This window comes from Papio anubis, chromosome 19 (assembly GCF_008728515.1).
Source record: "Papio anubis isolate 15944 chromosome 19, Panubis1.0, whole genome shotgun sequence".
NCBI classification, from domain to species: domain Eukaryota; kingdom Metazoa; phylum Chordata; class Mammalia; order Primates; family Cercopithecidae; genus Papio; species Papio anubis.
Genome location: NC_044994.1, coordinates 6,981,746 through 7,002,975, shown reverse-complemented (window position 1 = coordinate 7,002,975; position 21,230 = coordinate 6,981,746). Strand labels below are relative to the sequence as shown.

General features: G+C 37.9%; 1 protein-coding gene across 9 annotated transcripts in view; it reads right to left on the bottom strand.

Moving 5' to 3' along the window:
* Positions 1 to 21,230, bottom strand: part of L3MBTL4 (L3MBTL histone methyl-lysine binding protein 4) — a 450,027-nt gene that overhangs the window by 328,057 nt on the left and 100,740 nt on the right. For 5 of the 9 annotated variants that reach the window (XR_004180024.1, XM_021929961.2, XM_031658719.1 and 2 more), the window contains exons 2-4: positions 19,453 to 19,511; positions 19,010 to 19,112; positions 9,353 to 9,407 (exon numbers count right to left, since the gene is read on the bottom strand). Coding sequence is in view for 6 of the 9 variants with exons in the window: in XM_021929961.2 (XP_021785653.2) it covers positions 9,353 to 9,407; positions 19,010 to 19,081 (127 nt within the window). In the remaining 3 variants the exon portion in view is untranslated. Of the gene's footprint in view, positions 1 to 9,352; positions 9,408 to 9,851; positions 10,307 to 17,925; positions 18,989 to 19,009; positions 19,113 to 19,452; positions 19,512 to 21,230 lie in introns of those variants that run through there. The other 4 variants (XR_004180023.1, XM_031658718.1, XM_031658717.1 and 1 more) reach the window with 3 other exon arrangements.

Genomic DNA, 21,230 nt, shown 5'->3' with positions numbered 1-21,230 from the left:
AGAAAATTTTTCCTTCTGGCCTCTTTATTACTCAGATATGGCCCAGATCCCTGATATAGACCCCCATACCTTCCCCCCATTGTAGGACAGAGACAACTAGGACAGGTCCTAGAATCAAGGGACAGTTAACCTAACTTCGAAATAGTTTGTCACCAATACTTTCAGAAAAAGATTTTGATCAAAAGGGGGAAATGTGAAAGTTGGTCACATAAAATGGGTCAGTCTTGTCATAACCAACTGAGACAGAGTCAAGAAGCCAGGAGCACAAAGTCCTCAGGGCACACACCATTGCTCCAAGCATATTAATCTCTGGAAGCCTGGCTGCTGAAGCCACCTACTATAACCTGAAACCAGTTTTATTTAATGGCTACTGAAACCACCTCCTCCAACTCTAAGGCTAGTTTTACCCTCTGACATCACTCATCAATCAGGGCTTGCCAGTTCCCCCATAACTTTACTAGAGCCAGGAAACGTTCTTTTAAAACAATATCTAACATTTCTCCTTCTTACGAAACCTCCAACCTTCTCTTTGTTCTTCAGACATAACGAAGACCACCCAGTCTGTGTGTATACCCCAAACTATAATTCTTGCTTCCCGAATAAAACATTTTAAATGTAGAAATTCATCTCTATAGTTTACTCAACTTCAACATATAGACATCTGTTCATAAATATACAAACAGACTTTCCTTAGCTCTGTCCACTGAGAGGGCCTAGGAGAAATAACATCCTAATAGCAATGAACACACCTAGCCTTGGCCACATAAAAAGAGCCACAGCTCTTTAGAGAAATGACTGATTCAGTGTCTGGGGCAAGGAGAGTTCAAGATAAGCCTAAAACATCTAGTGTCAGAAAACACAGAAGTGCTCAAAGAATAACAGAAACAATCAAAAGGACACCAAAACCAGCTTGAAGGGGATTCACTGGCCAAACTGGGGACAACTTTAGCATCCAAATAATGAAAAAAAAAGGATTAAAATCCACTGAATAAAAGAAGAAGCCATGAATCCATAAAGAAATAAATAAAAAGAAATTTGTTTAAAAAATGATATTTTTAGTTTTGAATTACCACCCTATAAAACACTTACTAATTCCAAAGGAAAAATTGTGACTTTATAGTGGAAAAACCTAGAAGATACTACCTTAATCAAGAAATCAAAGTTATCCTCATAAATGGAACATACCGAAATCATATGTCATCTACTATGAAGCAGTGGCGGGAGAAGCATCACTCTGGTGATATTTCCCCCAAGATACATAACCTGAATTTCATCATGAGGCAGGATCAGGCACATTCAAACTGAGAGACATTTTACCAAATAATTGGCCTGTAATCTTCAAGAGTGTCCAGGTCATGAAAGTTCAGGAAAGGCTGAGGAACCATTCCAGATTGAGGAGACTGGAGATACACAACAACTTAATGTGACATATGATTCTGAGCTGATCCCTTTACTATAAAGGATGTTACTGGAGTACTTGGTGAAACTTGAAATGAGGCCTGAAGCTTGGATGGCAGTAATGTGTCAATGCTAAGCTCCTGCTTGGAAAGGTTGGCTGTAGTGTGGTTGAGCAGGGCATGTTCTTATTTGTAGGAAATATATAATCATGTATTGGGGGTGATGAGGTATCAGATTGACAACTTACTCTCTCATTCAGGAATAAAAAAAAATCTTTGTCCTGTACTTGCAGCCTTTTTTTTAATAAGTTTGATATAAAAAGTTTCCAATCTTTATAAAATATCAATTAAAATAGGAGAACAAGAGTACTCTGTGGCGCTAAGAGAGAGAGCCCAGGGAGATGACGCAGTCATTTAAAATAGGCATATCAGCAAATGAGCTCGTGGTCCAAATATTTCACATGAAAAGTTTAGGTCTGAGCGAACATTTAAAATGCCCCAAAGTGGCAGCTTCAATTGCAGCAGCAAAAGGTAATTATGCTGAGCAAAAGTCAAATATGCTTTAAAAAATCAAGCACGGTAACGAAAAGAATCCTTTGATTCAAACTCAAAACGAAACAGAAACCTCTGGCTTTAGGAAGAGAATGAGCAAAACCCACAGGAAGGAAGATGGAGATGTTTACTCAGCAGGAGATGGTGTCTGGCCACCCCCAGGCCCTCCCTGCGTAAGCGCACTGCCTACAGGGCTTGAAGCCTTCACAGATGTCTCCACTAGAACTAAGTGCTGCTCTGTGACAGTGTCTTTTTGCTCAATCAATGAAAAAAACAGAGTACGCAGTCCCTTTCCCAGAGTTCAGCACTCTAATTATCCACCAGGGACCTCTCATCACAGATGCAGGAGAGACTTCGTATTGTCTTCAGAGGGGGTTCCTCTGTAGGATGGCATGAAGACGTTCATAATCTGAAGGCGTCACAGGAAGTTATTTAATAAGGCAAAATTTTTAAGACGGTGTTTGCTTTCATATATTAAAGAATTCCTCCTGGCACCTAAAAACTGTCTTCATAAAACAGCCTTTATGAGGCCAGGCGCGGTGGTTCACACTTGTAATCCCAGCATTTTGGGAGCCATTATGGACAGATCACGAGGTCAGGAGTTTGTTACCAGCCTAGATAACACAGTAAAACCCCATTTCTACTAAAAATACAAAAATTATCTGGGCATGGTGGTGGACACCTGTAATCCCAACTACTTGGGAGGCTGAGACAGGAGAATTGCTTGAACCCAGGAGGCGGAAGTTGCAGTGAGCCAGGATCGTGCCACTGCACTCCAGCCTGGGCAACAAGAGTGAAACTCTGTCTCAAAAAAATATCTATATATATACACACGTGTACATATGTGTACACGTGTGTATATATATACGTGTGTGTATATATATGTATATATATGCGTGTGTGTGTATATATATATAGCCTTTATGAATACAAGCACTTGTCCTATCTTTGTGCTTTACACAGTTTGATTCCTTGATGCCATTATTGATTGACTCCAGGAAGAAAATGAACATGTTCCTTCCCTTTATAAGCATCTTTATTCCCAGCACAAATTCAACCAAAAGGGACACAATCCCATGGGGAGGGGGGGCAGGCCTTAAATCAGAAAAGTTGAAAGCTTAGCTCATTTATAAACCAGAATCAAGAGCAAAGAAATTATTTGAAAATACATACTGAAAACTACTTGTTAGAAAGTAGTGTTTTCATTAAAATGCATGTGGAGGCTTCAATTATTGAAGTGCCCCTGCAAAAAGTTCTTTACTTAGAAAGAAGTCCCCTGTTAATCCTCCACTGAGTGTCATGGCTCAGTGGAAATATAATTCTTTAGGTTCAAAGTAGCTGATATGGGTTGGATCTGTGTACAAAATCTCATGTACAACTGTAATCTCCATTGCTGAAGGTGGGGCCTGGTGGGAGGCGACTGGATCATGGGGGCAGAGTTCTCATGCACAGTTCAGCCTAAATATTTAACTGTTTACTTAATGATAGTAAACGGCATCTGTATTAATAGGAATTGAATAAAACAAAAGTGATTTGGTTTTCCCCTTTTTATTATTGATACCCATTCTTAGGTAACGAATTACCTCAGTGGGAATGGACAGGTCCTGCACAAAGTTTAGAAAATACCGACATTAGATCCACTGACATATAATTACTTTGCAAGAAAGTGCTTCTGTCATTACATCCAGGAAGTAAACTAGCTTCTGCAACAAAAGACTCCGGGATAATATTCAAGGAATCATCTTTGAAGCTTGTAGAATCATTTAATAAGCCATATCCCCCAACACCAAAACTACTCCCTGATAATAAGTTAAGCACTTTTAGAAGCTGTGCTTCTTTAGGCCTTTTAGCTAATTAATACTCTAGAGCTTTAGTAAATTATGACTTCAGTGTAGTAAATGATAGATTTTATTGGTCTGACTAGACATGATTCTATGCCTTTTTAAAAGACATCTAACTTAGGGAGGAGAATTGGTATATTATGTAACTGCATTTTTTTAAAAAACCAAATTGCCCTAGAATATGCTGAGAAAAAATAAAACAGGGAGAAAAATACAAAATAAGAAAAGTTAAGAAGATAGTGAGGTTTTGAAGAAGTCAGCCAGAAGAAAGACCCTCCAGGCAGAGAAAGCACTTCTTCAGACAGTAAGTTCTCAACTGCATGTTCTGTACAGCTGCAGCGAAGCAGACAGGGGTCCTGGTGGCAGGTGACAAGTGCCAGGTGGTGAGGGGTCTCCAGCAACATTCTAGGGAAGGGGGGTTATGATCCAGTAACAGAATTTCAGATAAATCTTATTTGGGGAGGAGAGGATACAGAAAGACTGAAAAGTGACCAGGAACTAATCAAAGGTGGGGAGACATTAATTGATAGAAGATGTCAAGAAGGACGAGTTGAGAAAAGGCATTTGGGTTGGAGTCAGAGGTAAATGGGAGGGAGGAGTAAGGATATCTCCACGACTCTAGTTTGACTACAGGTTGATGATGGTGCTACAGGATGAGGGATTATAGGAGAAGCAGACTGAACACTGGGGAACAAAGGTGAGTTCAGTTTTAATGTCTAAGTCCATCTTCAAGTAGAAGAAAAATAAGAGCACGAAGGCTTCCATTGATCTGGGAGGTCCTTGGTTCCATTAATTAACACAGTATTAGTGACTATGAGGCGCTGGTAAGGTACACAAGAATAGTTTCAGTGCAATGATGATTGTGGACACAGATGTGAGGACATGGTGAGTTGATGGCAGATGAGGAAATACTGTAGCTCTTAAGAAACTTAGATGCTACTGGCGACTTCTGGGCATGAGAGAACAAAACAAGAATATACAGTAGAAGAAACCTACATGCAATGCTAAATACAAAGTGATGTTCTGGACTGTCTTGGAACAGAAAAAGGACATTAGTAGAAAAACTGGTGATATCTGAATGAAGTCTCTAGTTTAGTGAATAGTGATGTACCAATGTTACTTAGTTCTGACAAATGTTGCATAGTCATCTAAGATGTTAATCTTAGGAGAAACTGGGTGAAGGTCCGCAGGACTATTTCTGCACTATATTTGCAACTTTTCTAAAATTTTTCCAAAAATTAAAGTTTACTTAGAAAAATCTAAGAACAGATATTCCAACAATACTCCCTATTCTACAAATTAAAGTTTTTAGTTCAGGAATTTCTGAATTTATTTTTTAATAATATTTGTCTGATTATAACATGATTAAATACTAATTGTAATATAATAATTGGAAAATATACTTTTTATCTAACAATTTAGAGATAATAATCGTTAACATCTTTTCTCACTCTACAGATAAGTGAATTCTATTTAGCCATCATTTAGACCAATCCCCTGGGGGTTTCTTCCCCTAATATTTTGTTATAAGCTTTTCTCCTCATGTAATTTAAATTTTTTCAAGGCATTTAAGTGACTACATACTTGTCTACACACAATGTTGTACCTATTCCTAAGCTGTTGGACATTTGAATTATCAATATTTCCAACTTTTCATTATTTACAAATAGTACCACAATGACTATCACATGCATAAATGGAATGTACATGCTGATATCATTAGGAGAAATGTCAAAAAGTGGACTTGAAGGAAATGTTTACTCAGCACTTTTGATAAATACTACCGGTATGTCCTCCAAACAACAGAACCAAAGTCTACTCTCAGTAGCAGTATGCCAAGACTCAGTCTCCCCCATCCCACCAGCAAAGAGTATGAGCAGTTTTTATAAAATGTCATTAATTTGGTAAGTTAAAAAATATCATCACTACTTTTAAATTTATGTTTCTTTGCTTTTGCTTTTTAATGAGACTATTTTTAATATATTCATTTTTAGCCACTTTGGTTTCTTCTTATCTGAATTACCTGTTTATGCCCTTTGCCTGTTTTTGGACTGAGATCTTGTATATCTCATTTTTTTTTCTAATTCCTCTATCTATTATTGACCTTTTATTAGCTATAGTTGTGGATAATATTTGCTAATTTGTTGTTTCCCTTTTACTCTTGTTTATTATGAGGTTCTTTAATGTACAGAGTTTAATTTAGATATGCATACATTTAATTTTCTTTTACAATTTCTTATATTCCTTTTATGTTTATAAAATCCTCACTGCCAGGGTCAGGCACGGTGGCTCACGCCTGTAATCCTAACACTTTGCCAGGCCAAGGCAGGTGGATCACCTGAGGTCAGGGGTTCGAGACCAGCCTGGCCAATATGGTGAAACCCATCTCTACTACAAATACAAAAAATTAGCTGGGTGTGGTGGCGGGCACCTGTAATCCCAGCTACTCTGGAGGCTGAGGCAGGAGAATCGCTTGAACCTGGGAGGTAGAGGTTGCAGTGAGCCGAAATTGTGCCATTGCACTCCAGCCTCAGCAACAAGAGGGAAACTCCATCTCAAAAAATAAATAAATAAAATAAAATAAAATAAAATAACACCTCACTGCCCCAACACTCAACCAAATAAATATTAATACTGTGTTAGTTAAAAAGAGCACTTACACATTTAGAAGGAGAGAAGCCAGATCACTTGTTCAACTGAATAAATCAGTTGTTTTTATTTTAGCTATTCAAATGTAAAGGCATATAGGTCTGGGATTACACTGTGATTGGCAATACTAATTCTAAAATTTAATCACACACAATCATTAACAAGTAATACTGAAACAAGCCTTCTCTTAGGGCTATCTTAGTTAAGATTTTAGAATTACTATGAACAGTTTATGTCAGAGAGTTTCCAAAAGAATCAAAAACTTAATCTCAGCATGACTACGTCAGGTAAAATCTAGTTCAGCCAGTCCCCAAGAACACAGAGGGATGTAGTAGACACTATTAATACTTTGATTATTAGCAGTTATTTTTTTCCCGTCCCATTTCTAATCAAGATTCTAGTTTTCTCTGCCTTTGCGTTAATAGCTACATAGAAAGAAGAATGTTAATGTAGAAAGAACATAAAGCAAAATGAGCACAGGCTTCAGAACTTGCTAGATGTGGGTTCAAATTCTGCATCTACCACTAACTAGTTAAGTTTACCTCACAAAAGTCAAATGGCCTCTTAAAGCTTCATCAGCTGTAACACAGGCTTCAGTATCAGTCGCACAGACTGGGAACTCAATAAAATGTTTTAAAAATGATTTCCAAAGAAACACATGCTTGTTATAAAATCACTACTAAGAATTAAGGTTTATTTTGCAATATAATTTTTTTTTTTTTATGCAGGATCTCACTTTGTGCCCCAGGCTTGAGTGCTCACTGCAGCCTCGACCTCCTGGGTTCAAGCTATCCTCCTGCCTCAGCCCCACAAGTAGCTGGGACTACAAGCGCACACCACCAGACTCGGTTAATTTTTTTGCATTTTTGGTAGAGATGGGGTTTCACTATGTTGCCAAGGCTGCTCCTGAACTCCTGAGCTCCAGAGATCCACCTGCCTTGGTCTCCCAAAGTGCTAGGATTATGGGCATGAGCCACCATGCCTGACCTATTTTTCAACACAATTTTCTGTTCACATATAAATATATTATGTGTACATATACAGTTCTGTAGGGTTTTTGTTTAGTATTTTCTTTTGTTACTATTTCTAAGACATGAGGTAAGAGACTAAATCTATTTTGTTTTATAAGCAACCTCAATAAAAGATTAAACTATTTTCATGGAGAAAAATCCCCATTATAATGCTAGGACAATAAACAATTTGGAAATCAGTTCCTTTGTCCCACTAAAAATGATAAAAATATAAATTACCTCAAAAAGCCCTCAAATCATCCAATTCTCATTACAACTAGCAGTTCATAGCATCTACATACACATGCCAAATCTCAACCTTTTTCTAAACATTTATTATGTTCTACAGCTGGGGAAAAAAGGAACAATACAATATTAAATTTGAAGAGGAGTCAGCCACAGTGCGAACTTTTGACAATGGACTATTAACTATAAAACAAGTCCAACAATGAAAAAACACAGCAAAAAGTTACTTTCTGTTAAAACTGAAAAGCTTCCAACTGGACCCTCCCAGACCTGTTAAAAACAAGAAAAAGTAAATGAAACTGAAAAGCTATTTGAGATAAATATATACCTGGATGTAATAAAACTGTAAATACTAAATCAGGAAAGACTGTTCGTTTGAAGGACTGAATAGTTTTACATTGCTGGCCTCAGTCTGCTTTTCTTTTTCTAGAGTAAATGTTTCGACCACAGAATAAAAGAACCTAAAACAATTTACATTCGTGTGAAAATATAGCTGCAGGCGAGATACAGCAACATCATAAATCACAACCTCTCTCTGAGAAGAAAAAAATTGTTTTAACAACACCCTGCTGTTAGGGCCAGGTACAGTCCAAACTCATTTCTAAAATCCCAGTGTTACATAACTGAAGTACATTTTGATGGAACTGGACATCAAGTTATATAATTATCAAACAACTGCATTCTGTTTTGATTTTTCAGCAAAGAACATGACAGGCCTGGGGATGCAGCAAGAGAAGAAAATAAATTGAAAGCACCACTCATTCGTTTATAATTTTAAAATAGCTTTTATTTTTAAAATCATCTAGGGAGAAAAATCACAAATTCTCAATATTGCATCCCAAGACTAAGCCATATAAAATGGTCTTTTAAAATCTCAATTCTTATTTGTCATTTTTTTCAAGGTATTTTTAGGTGTTTCCATTATTTAAAAACAGACACAAAAGCTTACTCAACAAAATGTTAAGTACTTTAAAAGTTAATTAGAGGAGCATTATGATATTTATATGCTTCCTTTCCATAGACAATAGCACAATGTTGTTGGACATTCTACTACATTTGATAGAAAATTTAGTAACAGCTGTCTGCTTGTATAGCAATAATCACAAAATATGTGGAACATATATTCGCAGAAAATCGCATCTTCATCTGTTGGCTTAAATTTAAAGCATCAGAGAATTAGTTGAATATGAAAAGGCTATTATCTAAAACCTATTGATGTATTAATAACCATAATGAGGAGTATTCACTTTAGAGCAAATGCACAATCTCCTCTGAAACATGACTTTAATACAATGCAATCATTAGAAGATCACATCAGTCTGGGAAAAGCTCACACAAAGGATTATTAAAAAACTAAATAACATCTCTTTATTTTCTTCTTCACAGAGAAAATTTACAAATACGTTGTTTTATTTAAAGCCTTTTTAAAAGGCAAATAAATGAGATAACAAGAGCTTCAGACGTTTTTGAAGCATATATTTGAAAACCTTAGATGACCCTGATAAAGTCTGCAGGAGTATGCAATACCCTGAATAAATGGTAGAAACTATTATTACATATTTAAATTAGTAAACCTAAAACAACTAAGCAATCTAATAAAAATTCACTTAAAAGTTGTTCACCGTGAACTAACACTGTAAATATTGGTGATAATTACCGTGACTCAAAGGGATTGTGCCATCCTTGGACTTCTTTTCTTCTTCAGCTTGCTCCTAGAATACAGAAAATGGGGTTTAGGTGGTATTTCTGGATAATTTTTGGAAACACTGAAAACTAATGTTCATTTTTGTAGGAAGGAAAGTTATGAAGATCCTTGTCACTGAGGGGGACAATACACACAGTACTCAGAGCCTTCCAGTGGGTGCCCAGGAGGGGCACACATGATCCATTTGGACGTGGAAGGAATTCATTAAAAGTATTGTTTCTGGCTAAAATATAAGAGACAGGAAGCTTCGATAACAGTTAATGTTGAGGTTGACACAGGTATCTTCTCTGAGTGGATCCCTGGGCCTCACAGTCACACAGGAGTGGCTGACAGAAGATGCTTGGTTCACGCTGAAGCCAAACCCTCCATCCTACTTTTGCTTTCAGCCTATCTGGGTCTACTACAGTTTGTAAGTACTCAGTTAAAATGCTTTAATTTTAACCAAACTGACCTTCATAGAATGGACAAGTGACTTCAAAGATTCCTGAAAAGAAACCATAAATTGTGTATGATGAACAATACAAGCAGACACAGCAAGCAAGATGGTGCGGCCTCTCCTCATGGCACAAGCAAGGCATGCTCTAACTGCAACTCTCAAAGGAACACTTACCATTCAACAAAGACGAGGAAAGTGGCTTCTTTTATGAAAGATATGATAACAAAGAGCACTTTGAAAGTGGGTATCCAGATATGTGTCTTATTTACATCATTTTGTGGCCATCAAAATATATTCCACCTATTAAAAATCCGTGGCCAGCCATGGTGGTTCACACCTGTAATCCCAACACTTTGGGAGGTCAAGGCAGGCAGGTCACAAGGTAAGAAGTTCGAAACTAACCTGCCTAACATGATGAAACTCTGTCTCTACTAAAAATACAAAAAAGAAAAAATAAGCTGAACGTGCAGGCATGCGCCTGTAATCCCAGCTACTCGGGAGGCTGAGGCAGAAGAATCGCTTGAATCTAGGAGGTGAAGGTTCCAGTGAGCCAAGATCGTGCCACTGCACTCCAGTCTGAGTGGCAGAGTGAGACTCTGTCTCAAAAAAAACAAAAACAAAAACAAAAAAAAAACTTGTAATAATTATGTACTTAAAAATCGGGAACAGAATTTCCCAGTTTTAAAATATTTTAAATGAAGGGTTTCAAGCAGGCTTTGAACTTACTTTTGGAAACATAAATATGCAACAGTTTTTTGGGTTTGTTTTTTGTTTTTGAGATGAAGTCTCGCTCTGTTGCCCAGGCTGTAGTGCAATGGCACAATCTCGGCTCACTACAACCTCCACCTCCCAGGTTCAAGTGATTCTCCTGCCTCAGCCTCCAGCTGGGATTACAGGTGCACACCACCACACTCGGCTAATTTTTGTATTTTTACTAGAGATGGGGTTTCACCATGTTGCCCAGGCTGGTCTCGAACTCCTGACCTCAAGTGATCTGCCCACTTCGGCCTCCCAAAGTGCTGGGATTACAGGCGTGCACCACCATGCCTGGCCAATATGGAATAGTTTTCATTACTTTCCAAGAACAATTAATTATCATCAGAGAATGTGAAAATTTAGCAGCTGATTTACACAAAAACTTTTGCTGAAAAATGAGTACTATGATTTAGTAAGTCTGACTAACAAATATTTCTTCAATTTATTCCTGTACAGTTTGGGGATAGATTTCTTTAAGTTATGGCTAGTGTGGCTGTCAGTCCCAGTCAGAACGGGGCAGACCTGTTCATAGCACTTTGAAAAGCCCCACATCTGGGGAAACTCCTTAGTTGTAGGCAAGTGAGGAGGCTTGGTCACCCTAGCTTTGACAACCATAAAAACCAAATCTAAAAAAAATAGACTGCACATTTGGAAGGCTGAGGCGGGAGGATCACCTGAGGTCAGTAGTTCGAGACTAGCCTGGCCAACATACTGAAACCTTGTCTCTACTACAAATACCAAAAGTTAGCCGGGCGTAGTGGTGGGCACCTGTAATCCCAGCTACTCAGGAGGCTGAGACAGGAGAATCGCTTGAACCCGGAAGGCGGAGGTTGCAGTGAGCTGAGATCACGCCATTGCACTCCAGCCTGGGCAACAAGAGCAAAACTCTGTCTCGAAAAAAAAAGAAAAAAAAGAAATACAGACTGCACGTAATGGTATCACAAAGCTCTAAACCAGGTTTTCAAAAATGAATCAGGTATACTAATATTTTAATGACAGCAAACTAGTTTTTAACTGATGAAATAAATACTATTAATTTCATTTTTCTACCTTTTTTTGGTTCCTTTTTTAAGTCTATGGCTTTAAGGTATAAAAGACAATTTGTATAGTAACAAATTGTATCAGTGTCTTAATTGTCTTTCATCCCCAAAACATAGCCTGGTACCTAGTCTAGGTCAATAAATATTTGATGAATGAAGGCAAGAATGAAAGGTTCAAAAAAAGAATTTTTCTGCCTGGTAGATTTCACATCCAAAGTTATCACGGATATCTTTGTGCAATTAACAAAATAACATTCTGCTAAAATGTACTATAAGCCAGTGTTTCTCACACTTTAACATGCATTGGAATCATCTGGGAATCTCACTAAAATGCAGACCTTGATTCAGTGGCTCTAGGGTAGGGCCTTAGATTACAGATTCCAACAAGCTCCCAGCAGATACTACTGCCAAAAGCATACGGCCCTCACTGTGAGTGGCAAGGCTACCACCTTTTAGCAGGGCATGCAGTGGGAGTGGAACAGTCATGCAATCATATCTACCCTGTTCTGCTGCAAGTGAGATGATGAACTGCTGCCTTGGGTCTAACTTCCCATGGTAGCACTTTACCCCAGTTCCACCCCTGTTCATTCACTCAATACACAGGAAATTTACATATGTAATTCAAAACAAAAAGACTCTCTTCTACTGCAAAACCTAAAACAGTAAAAATAAACAGCATTCGACAGTTGATTATGTTCACACTACAGCTACTGAAGCATTTTTATAATCACTGTATCGTTCAAAAATAAAAAGAAATATATAATATGCTATCTGTCACTCAGTGAGTGTTTGGTTCACACTTCTTTATTTGCTACTGAAATTCTGCCTAGAAAGAAAAAAATATTCCACACAAAAACATTACCTCTTACTTTGGATTTAAATTGCCCAAGCTTCCAATGTCTGTATGTTCTTTAGTTGGATCAAGGTTATAGACAGGTAAACATGCACATGTATACATGAAAGATTATATTGTGTATATCAGAATAAACATATATATCTATAACAGAGTGACCTAAGTTTAAACAATTTTGCACATGGAAAAGTATTTAGTATCATATGATAGAGCAGGGAAAATGCTGATTTTAGGGCTAGGTGACCTAAGGTCAAATCTCAACCCACCACTAAAAGCTATTTAACTTTGAACAAATGACCTACATTCTCTAGACTTGATTTTTCTCTCCTGTTAAAATAAAGAAATTGGACTAAATGTTCTCCAAAGTTCCTGCTAGCTTTAACATTCTTTGCTTCTGTCTAGCTAATTAATTATTTCATAAAGGTAATAAATCTACACTGCTATTAATGAACAGAGAATTAATTTTAAAAAACAAAAGAAAAAAATTAGCACTTTATCTTATCCTTGCAGACAGACCACTAAAGGAAATCAATACAAATTGCGAAAAATGAAACCATTACTGCGATTTCTGAGGTTTCAAACTTTAATTCTGAAAACTGAAAATAAAGTTCCAGAAAAAAATAGTGTTCTGCAAAAAAGGGAGATAATGGTTTAAGGAACATAAAGTAAGTCTTTGCCATGGTACATTTCCATTCACCAGTTTAAAATCCATCATTTTGGAAGAGAGGATTATGAAGTGGGAAAATAACCAAAAAGGCTTAATGTTCTGTTCCCTCCTGCTAGCACTGGATGCATCATATGCTTTTACTACAAGGCACAGTGACGTTTCCTAATTAATTAGTGTCTACATTTCTCTGTCTATGAATTCCAATCAAGGGAACAAAACGAAGGATTTTCAGCTGCTGACTTGGGTTTGGCAATTTCCATTCATCACCTTGGAACTGCCAGATAATGCCCCTTTGCTCTCCTTTGCTGTCAGACCAAAGACTCCTGAACACTCAAGGATTTTTGAGAACCCTGCTGTTCTTGTTCCATAAGAACCTGCTATCTGTGGCCCAGAGGGTGATACACATTGGTTTCATGAACTGTAGAAAACAGTGAAATCCTATTTAATAACCCCAGTGACAAATGGCTATTTGAATTTCAACTGCTGGTTCAAGTCCACTTTTCAACTTCTTTTTTGCTCTAATCCAATGTGGGATATAAACTGAAGATACATAGAATTCGCCTTTTGGATAAAAGTACAGAAATTTGTGGGACTTTTCTCCATTGCTCTACTGGAATTCAGACACACTCAGGGAGAATGAAATGCTTCCATTTTGTTCAAATACTTGATAATATAACTACAGTCTCCAAATGAAATCTCTCTAAAGTGTTTGCTAAGACACATACAAAAACAAAAAGTGAAAAATCTAACATAGCCTTATAAACACCACCTTCTCATGGTTTTTACCATCTGTAAGTGAATTTTACTGGCTGTTGTAAACTGACATCAGTCTTCTATGAGGCAACAAAATGTAAAGAATTAACTATTACTTAAAAATAGAAACCAAAATAAACTCACCCCAAACATTTTTTCAGTATCTATTTAAGGATGTTACAGAAAGATTGCATTACCCTCTGCAAAAGTTGAGGTCAACCATGACCCCTGATGTCATTCTTTAAAGGCCAGTGGCCACCACTGCAAGTACAACTTCCTCCACTCGGCCATCAAGCCTCACTAAGTGTGACCAGCCAGATCTACCCCAGTCACCCTGCAATCTAATTGCACACCAAACTTTATCCTTACTGAAATGGAAAGACCCATAAAGATCTTGCGATCTAAGACTGTTGTTCTACAGACAAAGAAGCTGAGCCCAGCCTGCTGAAGTGACTTGTCTTTGGCCACGCAGTTAATGAGCAGCACAGCAAAAAATAAAACCTGAATCTCCTGACCCATGCCCCAACCCCACCCAATGCTCATCTACTAACACTGCCAATAGCAACATCTGCTCCAATCAGGTAAGTCATTAAGGTCCTGCCATATATCACAGACGTCACCTTCTCTTCCAACCCCATATCTTTGCTCATGCTGCCTCCTTAAGGGGCCCAGATAACTCTGCTCTGATCCCTCAACTTTCTTACCTCTCAAGGTTACAGAGCATCTAGATGTTAATATATTAAAAAGTTATATGGCCAGGCGCAGTGGCTCACACCTATAATCCTGGAACTTTGGGAGGTCGAGGCAGGCAGATCACGAGGTCAAGAGATCAAGACCATGCTGGCCAACATGGTGAAACTCCATCTCTATTAAAAATACAAAAAAAAATTAGCTGGGCATGGTGGTGCACACCTGTAGTCCCAGCTACTCATGAAGCTGAGGCAGGAGAATTGCTTGGACTGTGAGACGGAGGTTGCAGTGAGCCAAGATTGCGCCACTGCATTCCAACCTGGTGACAGAGCAAGACTCCATCTCAAAAAAAAAAAAAAAAAGTTGTATTCTCTCAGATTGGATTTATCAGGTTGGATTTAAAAGCTGTTTGTTACAACATAATAACAATGCATTCAAGATAAATATCTTAGATACTCTTCATCCTTCAAGGTCAGACTCAAGCTCCCAATGACTCTACCTTTCTCTGAAGGGTGACCATACCTTAGAGCACTAATGTGCTACACATGTACTTAGTTGTTCTCCATTACTCTACATAAGTTAGTTTTCCTTTATTCAGCAATATTCTAAGATCCTTTTGAGAATGAAAAATGTCTCATATTTCTATCTCTCAAAGTTCATCACTCACTATTTAGATAAAGATCTATTGATGTTAAGAGGTTCACAGGGAGAGACAGAATGGGAATTAACATTTTTTCAGTATCAAATATTTTATATACACAGAGATCATATATTTCATTCTTATACATTCAAACAAAATTTCCTTTTTCATCTGTGAAACTTGCATTTTTATGTAGCAAATTTGAAATTTCACAGCCTGTATTATTATTTTGGGGTTTTGTGCCTAGAACACTCACATACACACTAGACATCAATGAAATAACCCTGAAAAAAAAAATACTTCATTTCCCCAATCACCATATGCCTACACTTTGCTAGTCAATTCTAAAGCAAGCTGGTGAGCAGAAAAAGTTAGCAAAGGGCACCAAAAATGACACTTATCTTTGTGTTAGAAGTTGTGAAAATACAAAATACGTCAAGGAGTCTAAAAGGACAGAGAAAAACCCTCTTCAAGTCTGCAGCAGCACTACAGGGACCAGATCATAAACAGAGGTTTACCCATATGGTAGAAATAAAGATGTAAAACATATAATAAATTCCAAGGAAAAGAGGCACTCTCTCAGATGTGTTAGGGAGAGGATGAACTAGGGTGATCTCTTTGGAGGATGATATGGAGTGGTTTATCAAACTTTTAAACAAGCATACCCTTTGGTACAATAATTTCACTGCTATAATAGTACTTATGAATGAACTGCAAAAGCATTCACATATAAAAAGGATATATGAATAAGAACATTGGATATAACATGGTGTATAAGCACAAAAATTAAAATAATATAAATGTTCACAGTAGGGCACTGTTAAAATAAATTATGGCACATTCATAAAAATGAAATACTATGCAGCACTGAAAATAATAAAACCTGTATCTCCAAAACATTCATAATTAAGTGCAAAAAAAGCAAGACGCAAAACAACAAGCAGAATGTGAGTGCGTTCGGGGTGCGTGGCTGTATGTGTACAAGTGCAGAAAAGGTTTGGAATTTTTAGCTGGCTTTTTTTCCCTATGTAGACATACAAGAAACTGTACATAGTGGTCACATGGTTAGGAAAATATTTAGGGGTTTAGTGTATGTGTGAGGGGATACGGTAGATAATTTAATTCTTACTTTACTGCCTGTCTGTACTGTTTGATTTTTTAACCATATGCCTATGTTCTGAAAAGCATTAGAAAATATTTTTTAAAATTCTATCTAGAAATACACAGAAAATTAGTCTAGAAATATTCATTGACAGATATCAATATTATCATCTAAAATTATTAGATATCCAAGGTATGAAATTACTATCTCAGAAGAAAATGTTCAGAAACACCCAACTGTACATTTGCTTGATGTTTTATGTGCATGATCTGCCAATGGGATGTTATTTAGTTGACTAGAAATGTCGCTTGTAAACCAGAAGGGTAACACACAAAATAAAGGATGTTACCAATATTTCAAGGAGTCTAGCAAAATTCAAGCATGACTCAACCCTTCTTTCCACAGTGAATGCAGCCCCAGGTGTGAATACAGCCTACTATATTAAACCGTTAAATTTGACTAATGAAAATGAACATTGTTACTGGCAATGAGCCCCAAAGTGACAGTGCAACATGGACTAAATGTGCATCTTTTCAATGATATGTGAACATGCTTTAAAATAATATGTCCCAAACATCCCAAAAGGTAAACTAAGAATATGGCTCTTTAAAATATTATTTGAAAAAATTTATGTGCATGGAGATGTCATTAAGCACCAGGAACATCATTTAACAGATATTTTTGAAAATCTAACTATACAAGCCCTGCACTGAAAGCGTATCTCAGTGTTAAGCACTGCTGGAGTCCAATAAGGGGAAAATCCCAATGTGGGGTAGAAATAACAGTAAACACATCAGGATTAAGTTAGAAACTGAGTTGGTCTTTAAGAGGAAATTGGGATTTTTGTTAATGCAGAAGAGGCAAAAGGTTAAATACTCCGATTGTAGAGTACTAAGATAGGGTGGTAACAATCTCAGCAGCTTAAAGAGAAATGATACTGACAATTCATATAAAATATGTGTGGATGGGGGAAGGTGGTCTCAAATGTAAAACAAAAAATTTTAAGAAAAATACTGATTAACTGTAACATGACTAGCAGGTAAGATGCATCTGGCCACTTCCCTAGGACAATGGTTCTCAAACATGAGTGGGCATCAGAATCACCTGGATTGTTAGAACACAGATTGCTGGGCCCCACCTCTACAGTAGCTGATTCAGAAGATCTGGACTGGGGCCAAGGAATCTGCATTTCCAACAAACCTCCAGGTGATGCTGATGCTGCTGGTCCAGGGACCACATGTGGAGAAGTACCCAGAATAACTCTGAACACATCAAATCCTGAGTCTCACGCTCTCATTCCTCAGAGGCCACGACACAGCAGAACACTAACAATGGCATCTTCACCTAAGCCAAGACAGATGCAGGCCTGCTCAAATCTGGTCCAAGACACCTCTTAAATAGCAAGTTCTTCCTTTATACATGTAGAGCTCTAAACTCTCCTGGAACTGATCTAAGAAAAGCAACCAATCTGGACTCAGGGAACTGGCCCCTGGCCCAGTGTTAATCACCCTATTGCCCAGTGAGGCTAGTCCTGAGGGAACGGCTCCAGAGTTTGACACAGACCTATTCTGAACACCTTGAAACCAACCTCAAACCAGATCATTCCTTGAGATGTCTCATTTAATGTCTAGAGTTCATCAAACCACACCTAACCTGGAACTGAACAAAAAGAAAATGTATTACACGATGTCACTTCAGCAACTGCAATGTGCAAATGTATAACCACAAACCACATGAAGACCCCAAAATCCACATCCAAATAAATGCTAAGAGCCAATGAAGGGTCACAGATGAGAATGCTGTAATGGCCCACCATCCCCAGAAATAGTCACCATGGAGGTCTTCTGGTCATTCTGCTAACTTTTAAATTTGCAGGAATACATAAAGCTGTCCTAAGGAAACAGAACAGGCACGGTGGCTACAGGCATAGTGAACATTATACTTTCTAAGTGTCTAGATGTTGCTGTGAAGGTATATTTTTAGATATGATTAACATTCACATCAGCAGGCTTCAAACAAATCAGATCACCCTGTAATGCGGGTGGGTCTCATTTAATCAGTTGAAGGCATTAAGAAAAAAACAGGTCCCCCGAGGAAGAAGGAATTCTGCCTGCAGACTGACCTGGACTCAAGACTGCAGCACCAACTCTTCCCTGGGCCTCCAACCTGCCAGGCTGCCCCGCGTATTTCAGACGTGTCAGCCCCCACGATGCGCCTCGATAAATTCCTCTTTTAAGATAAGTCTCTCTCTCTCTCACTCTCTCTCGCTGCTACCTCTCTCTCTGTGTGTGTGTGTGCACACAAACACACAAAAAAATCACACACATATACACATACGCTCATCCTAGGGGGTCCTGTTTCTCTGGAGAACCCTAACACAACCCCCTACAGTTTACAGCCTCCGTTCTCTTACTTGAGAATGATTGATTACCTCCATCTTTGTGAAAGAAAAGGTCTCCTTTCACCTTTAAAATTAAGATCACCTTTTAAAATATATCAGACTTTAATAACACTTATATTCTATACCACTACGCATAAAAGTCAAGCAGAAGCCACATCGTTTCCAGTGACTGAAAAGCCCCTCAGTGTGGTTATGTGAACTCTACTATTCCATGGTGCATTTTGGTAGCGAGCACACACTGTGAGGAAGGGTCCAGGGAGTGACATCTTACCAAGCATCCGTCCTGATCCAAACGCTCTTTGGAATCCATATTAAGCTTCCTTTTCCTGTTGGGCTGTTTCATTGCCACCCCTGCACTCCTTGGCAGTGGCTTTCTGTAAAACAGGGTCACATAAGAAGTTGGGGATGGGGGTGTGACCCCTTCAGAATTACAGAAGCAAACAAGAAACTGCTTTCAATTATACTTCTCATAATTGGTTGCTATAAATAACCTGATAAGTTGACAAAAATTTTGCAATTGGTTTTATAGTCCTTAATATAATAATAAGACAAGGGGGAGGAAATGCGTTTTCTACCTCATCTAGAATTTATATAATGGGGAAAATAGATATCGTTGCTTTTGGTCTTATCTGGAATAAAATGTTTGCTTTTTTGCTTAGCTGACCTAACCAATTAGGATTCACTGCAATCAAACTGCACAGGTTCTGTACTCACATGGGCTGACAGGTATTCTTGGTAAGAGGTCTTAGTCATACAAGGCATAGCACAACAATCTGAAACAGAAAATAAGAAAAAATTTCACCAATCCAATTCATCATGACCCTTCTTCTGTATATTCATAAACAGTGGTAGACATTCTTTGAAAAGTTATTTGAAATGAGTTTTTTTTTTTATAGGGCAGGTCAACCATTTTGGAGAACCAACCACCAATACCAAATGAGTTCCACTGGAGCTATAATTCAAAAGTCATTCACTTTGAAATAATGTTAACAATTGAAATATAATTTTTTTAAACTTTTAATAGCCCTAAATCATCTATAGTCTCCAGTGCTTTACAATGATATATCCAACTTCTTCATTGATATTTCCACCTGAACAATGACACTCCAAATATGGCAAATGTAACATATTTGCAACCGAGCTCATCTTCCTCCACACTGCCTCCCAGTTCTAGGTTCTCCTATTTGCACAGATAACTGGCCACCCATTTTTCCCAGAGCTTCCTCTTATGGTTGTTCAGACTGTACACCACCCAAGAGCACCAACCCAAGGGGCAAGTGGAGGCTGAAATCCACCGTGGGCTCTACACCCACAGTTCACTTGTCACTGGCCTGCATCATCCCAGGAGAAAATGCATCTTTTTCTCATTCAAACAATACTACCTTCTGGGCTAATGTCTGAGCCAGAGAACTAGAAGTTGCCATCATTTCATCGTACATATTGCCATCAGGTTTTGTTGATTTTTAATTTACTAAACATTTATTGAATTTACCTTCTTCCTCTACTCCTATTAACTCTGATCATTCCAATTTTATGTTGCTGTCAATCCAAAGGTCTTAAAGTTCTTTGCAAAGCAAGGTTCCTGCTGCTTCTCCACTCCATACGTCTGCTGGTCCCTCAGCCTCTGAACACCTTCCCCATTGCCTGCACTCCCTTTTTCAACTTATCTAATTCTAACTCGTCCATTCTGACCCCACTAAAAGAGACTTCACAGCTTTCAAGAAGGTCTTCCTTGCCTACCTCCTGCTCCAAGTAAACCAAGTGTGTCTTTTCTATATTGCATTTCTTGTGCATACCTTTATTGTAGTTTTTGTTTGCAGATATGCCTCCCTTTATGAGCCTGTAAGCATCCTGATGACAAGGACTGTGAATTACTGATTCTTATTTTCCACTGTCTAGATATTACCTGGCTCACAGCAGTCTCTCAATATGTGTTTATTGACTTCAACTACATAAACATGTCTCTCTGAATTACAGAGAAGCCTCAAGCCCTTAAATCCAGTGAATATTAGTTCTTGATCCATACATTATCTTTTATAATGCTGTATGACTACAGTGAGCACAGTTCTCAAAATTAATTCCTTTCCCTTTTTCTTTAATATACAAAACAAAAAAATAAACAAAAAAAAACTTCCTTTCCACATATCCTTTTGCTTCTAGTCAGATGATATTTATGTTCTTAAGACAGGCACTTATGTACTAAATTCAATAACATTACATTCATTTTGAAGAATGTAAATACAATTTTTCATGCCTAGCTTCTGGTAATTCTCTGAACATCTATGCAAATGAACAGCATAGACTTGATGCCTGTAGCAAAGTATTATTGCACAAGACACAAGCACTGCCAAGGCTGTCCTGCCTTTCACAACAAATAATACCCCACGGCTTGTCAAACTGAAATCATCTGGCTACTGACATTTTTCTCCTCACCATCAAAATGATCTGCCTTGCTAATCTCTGGCAATTATCTCAATAACCTTGATTTGTTT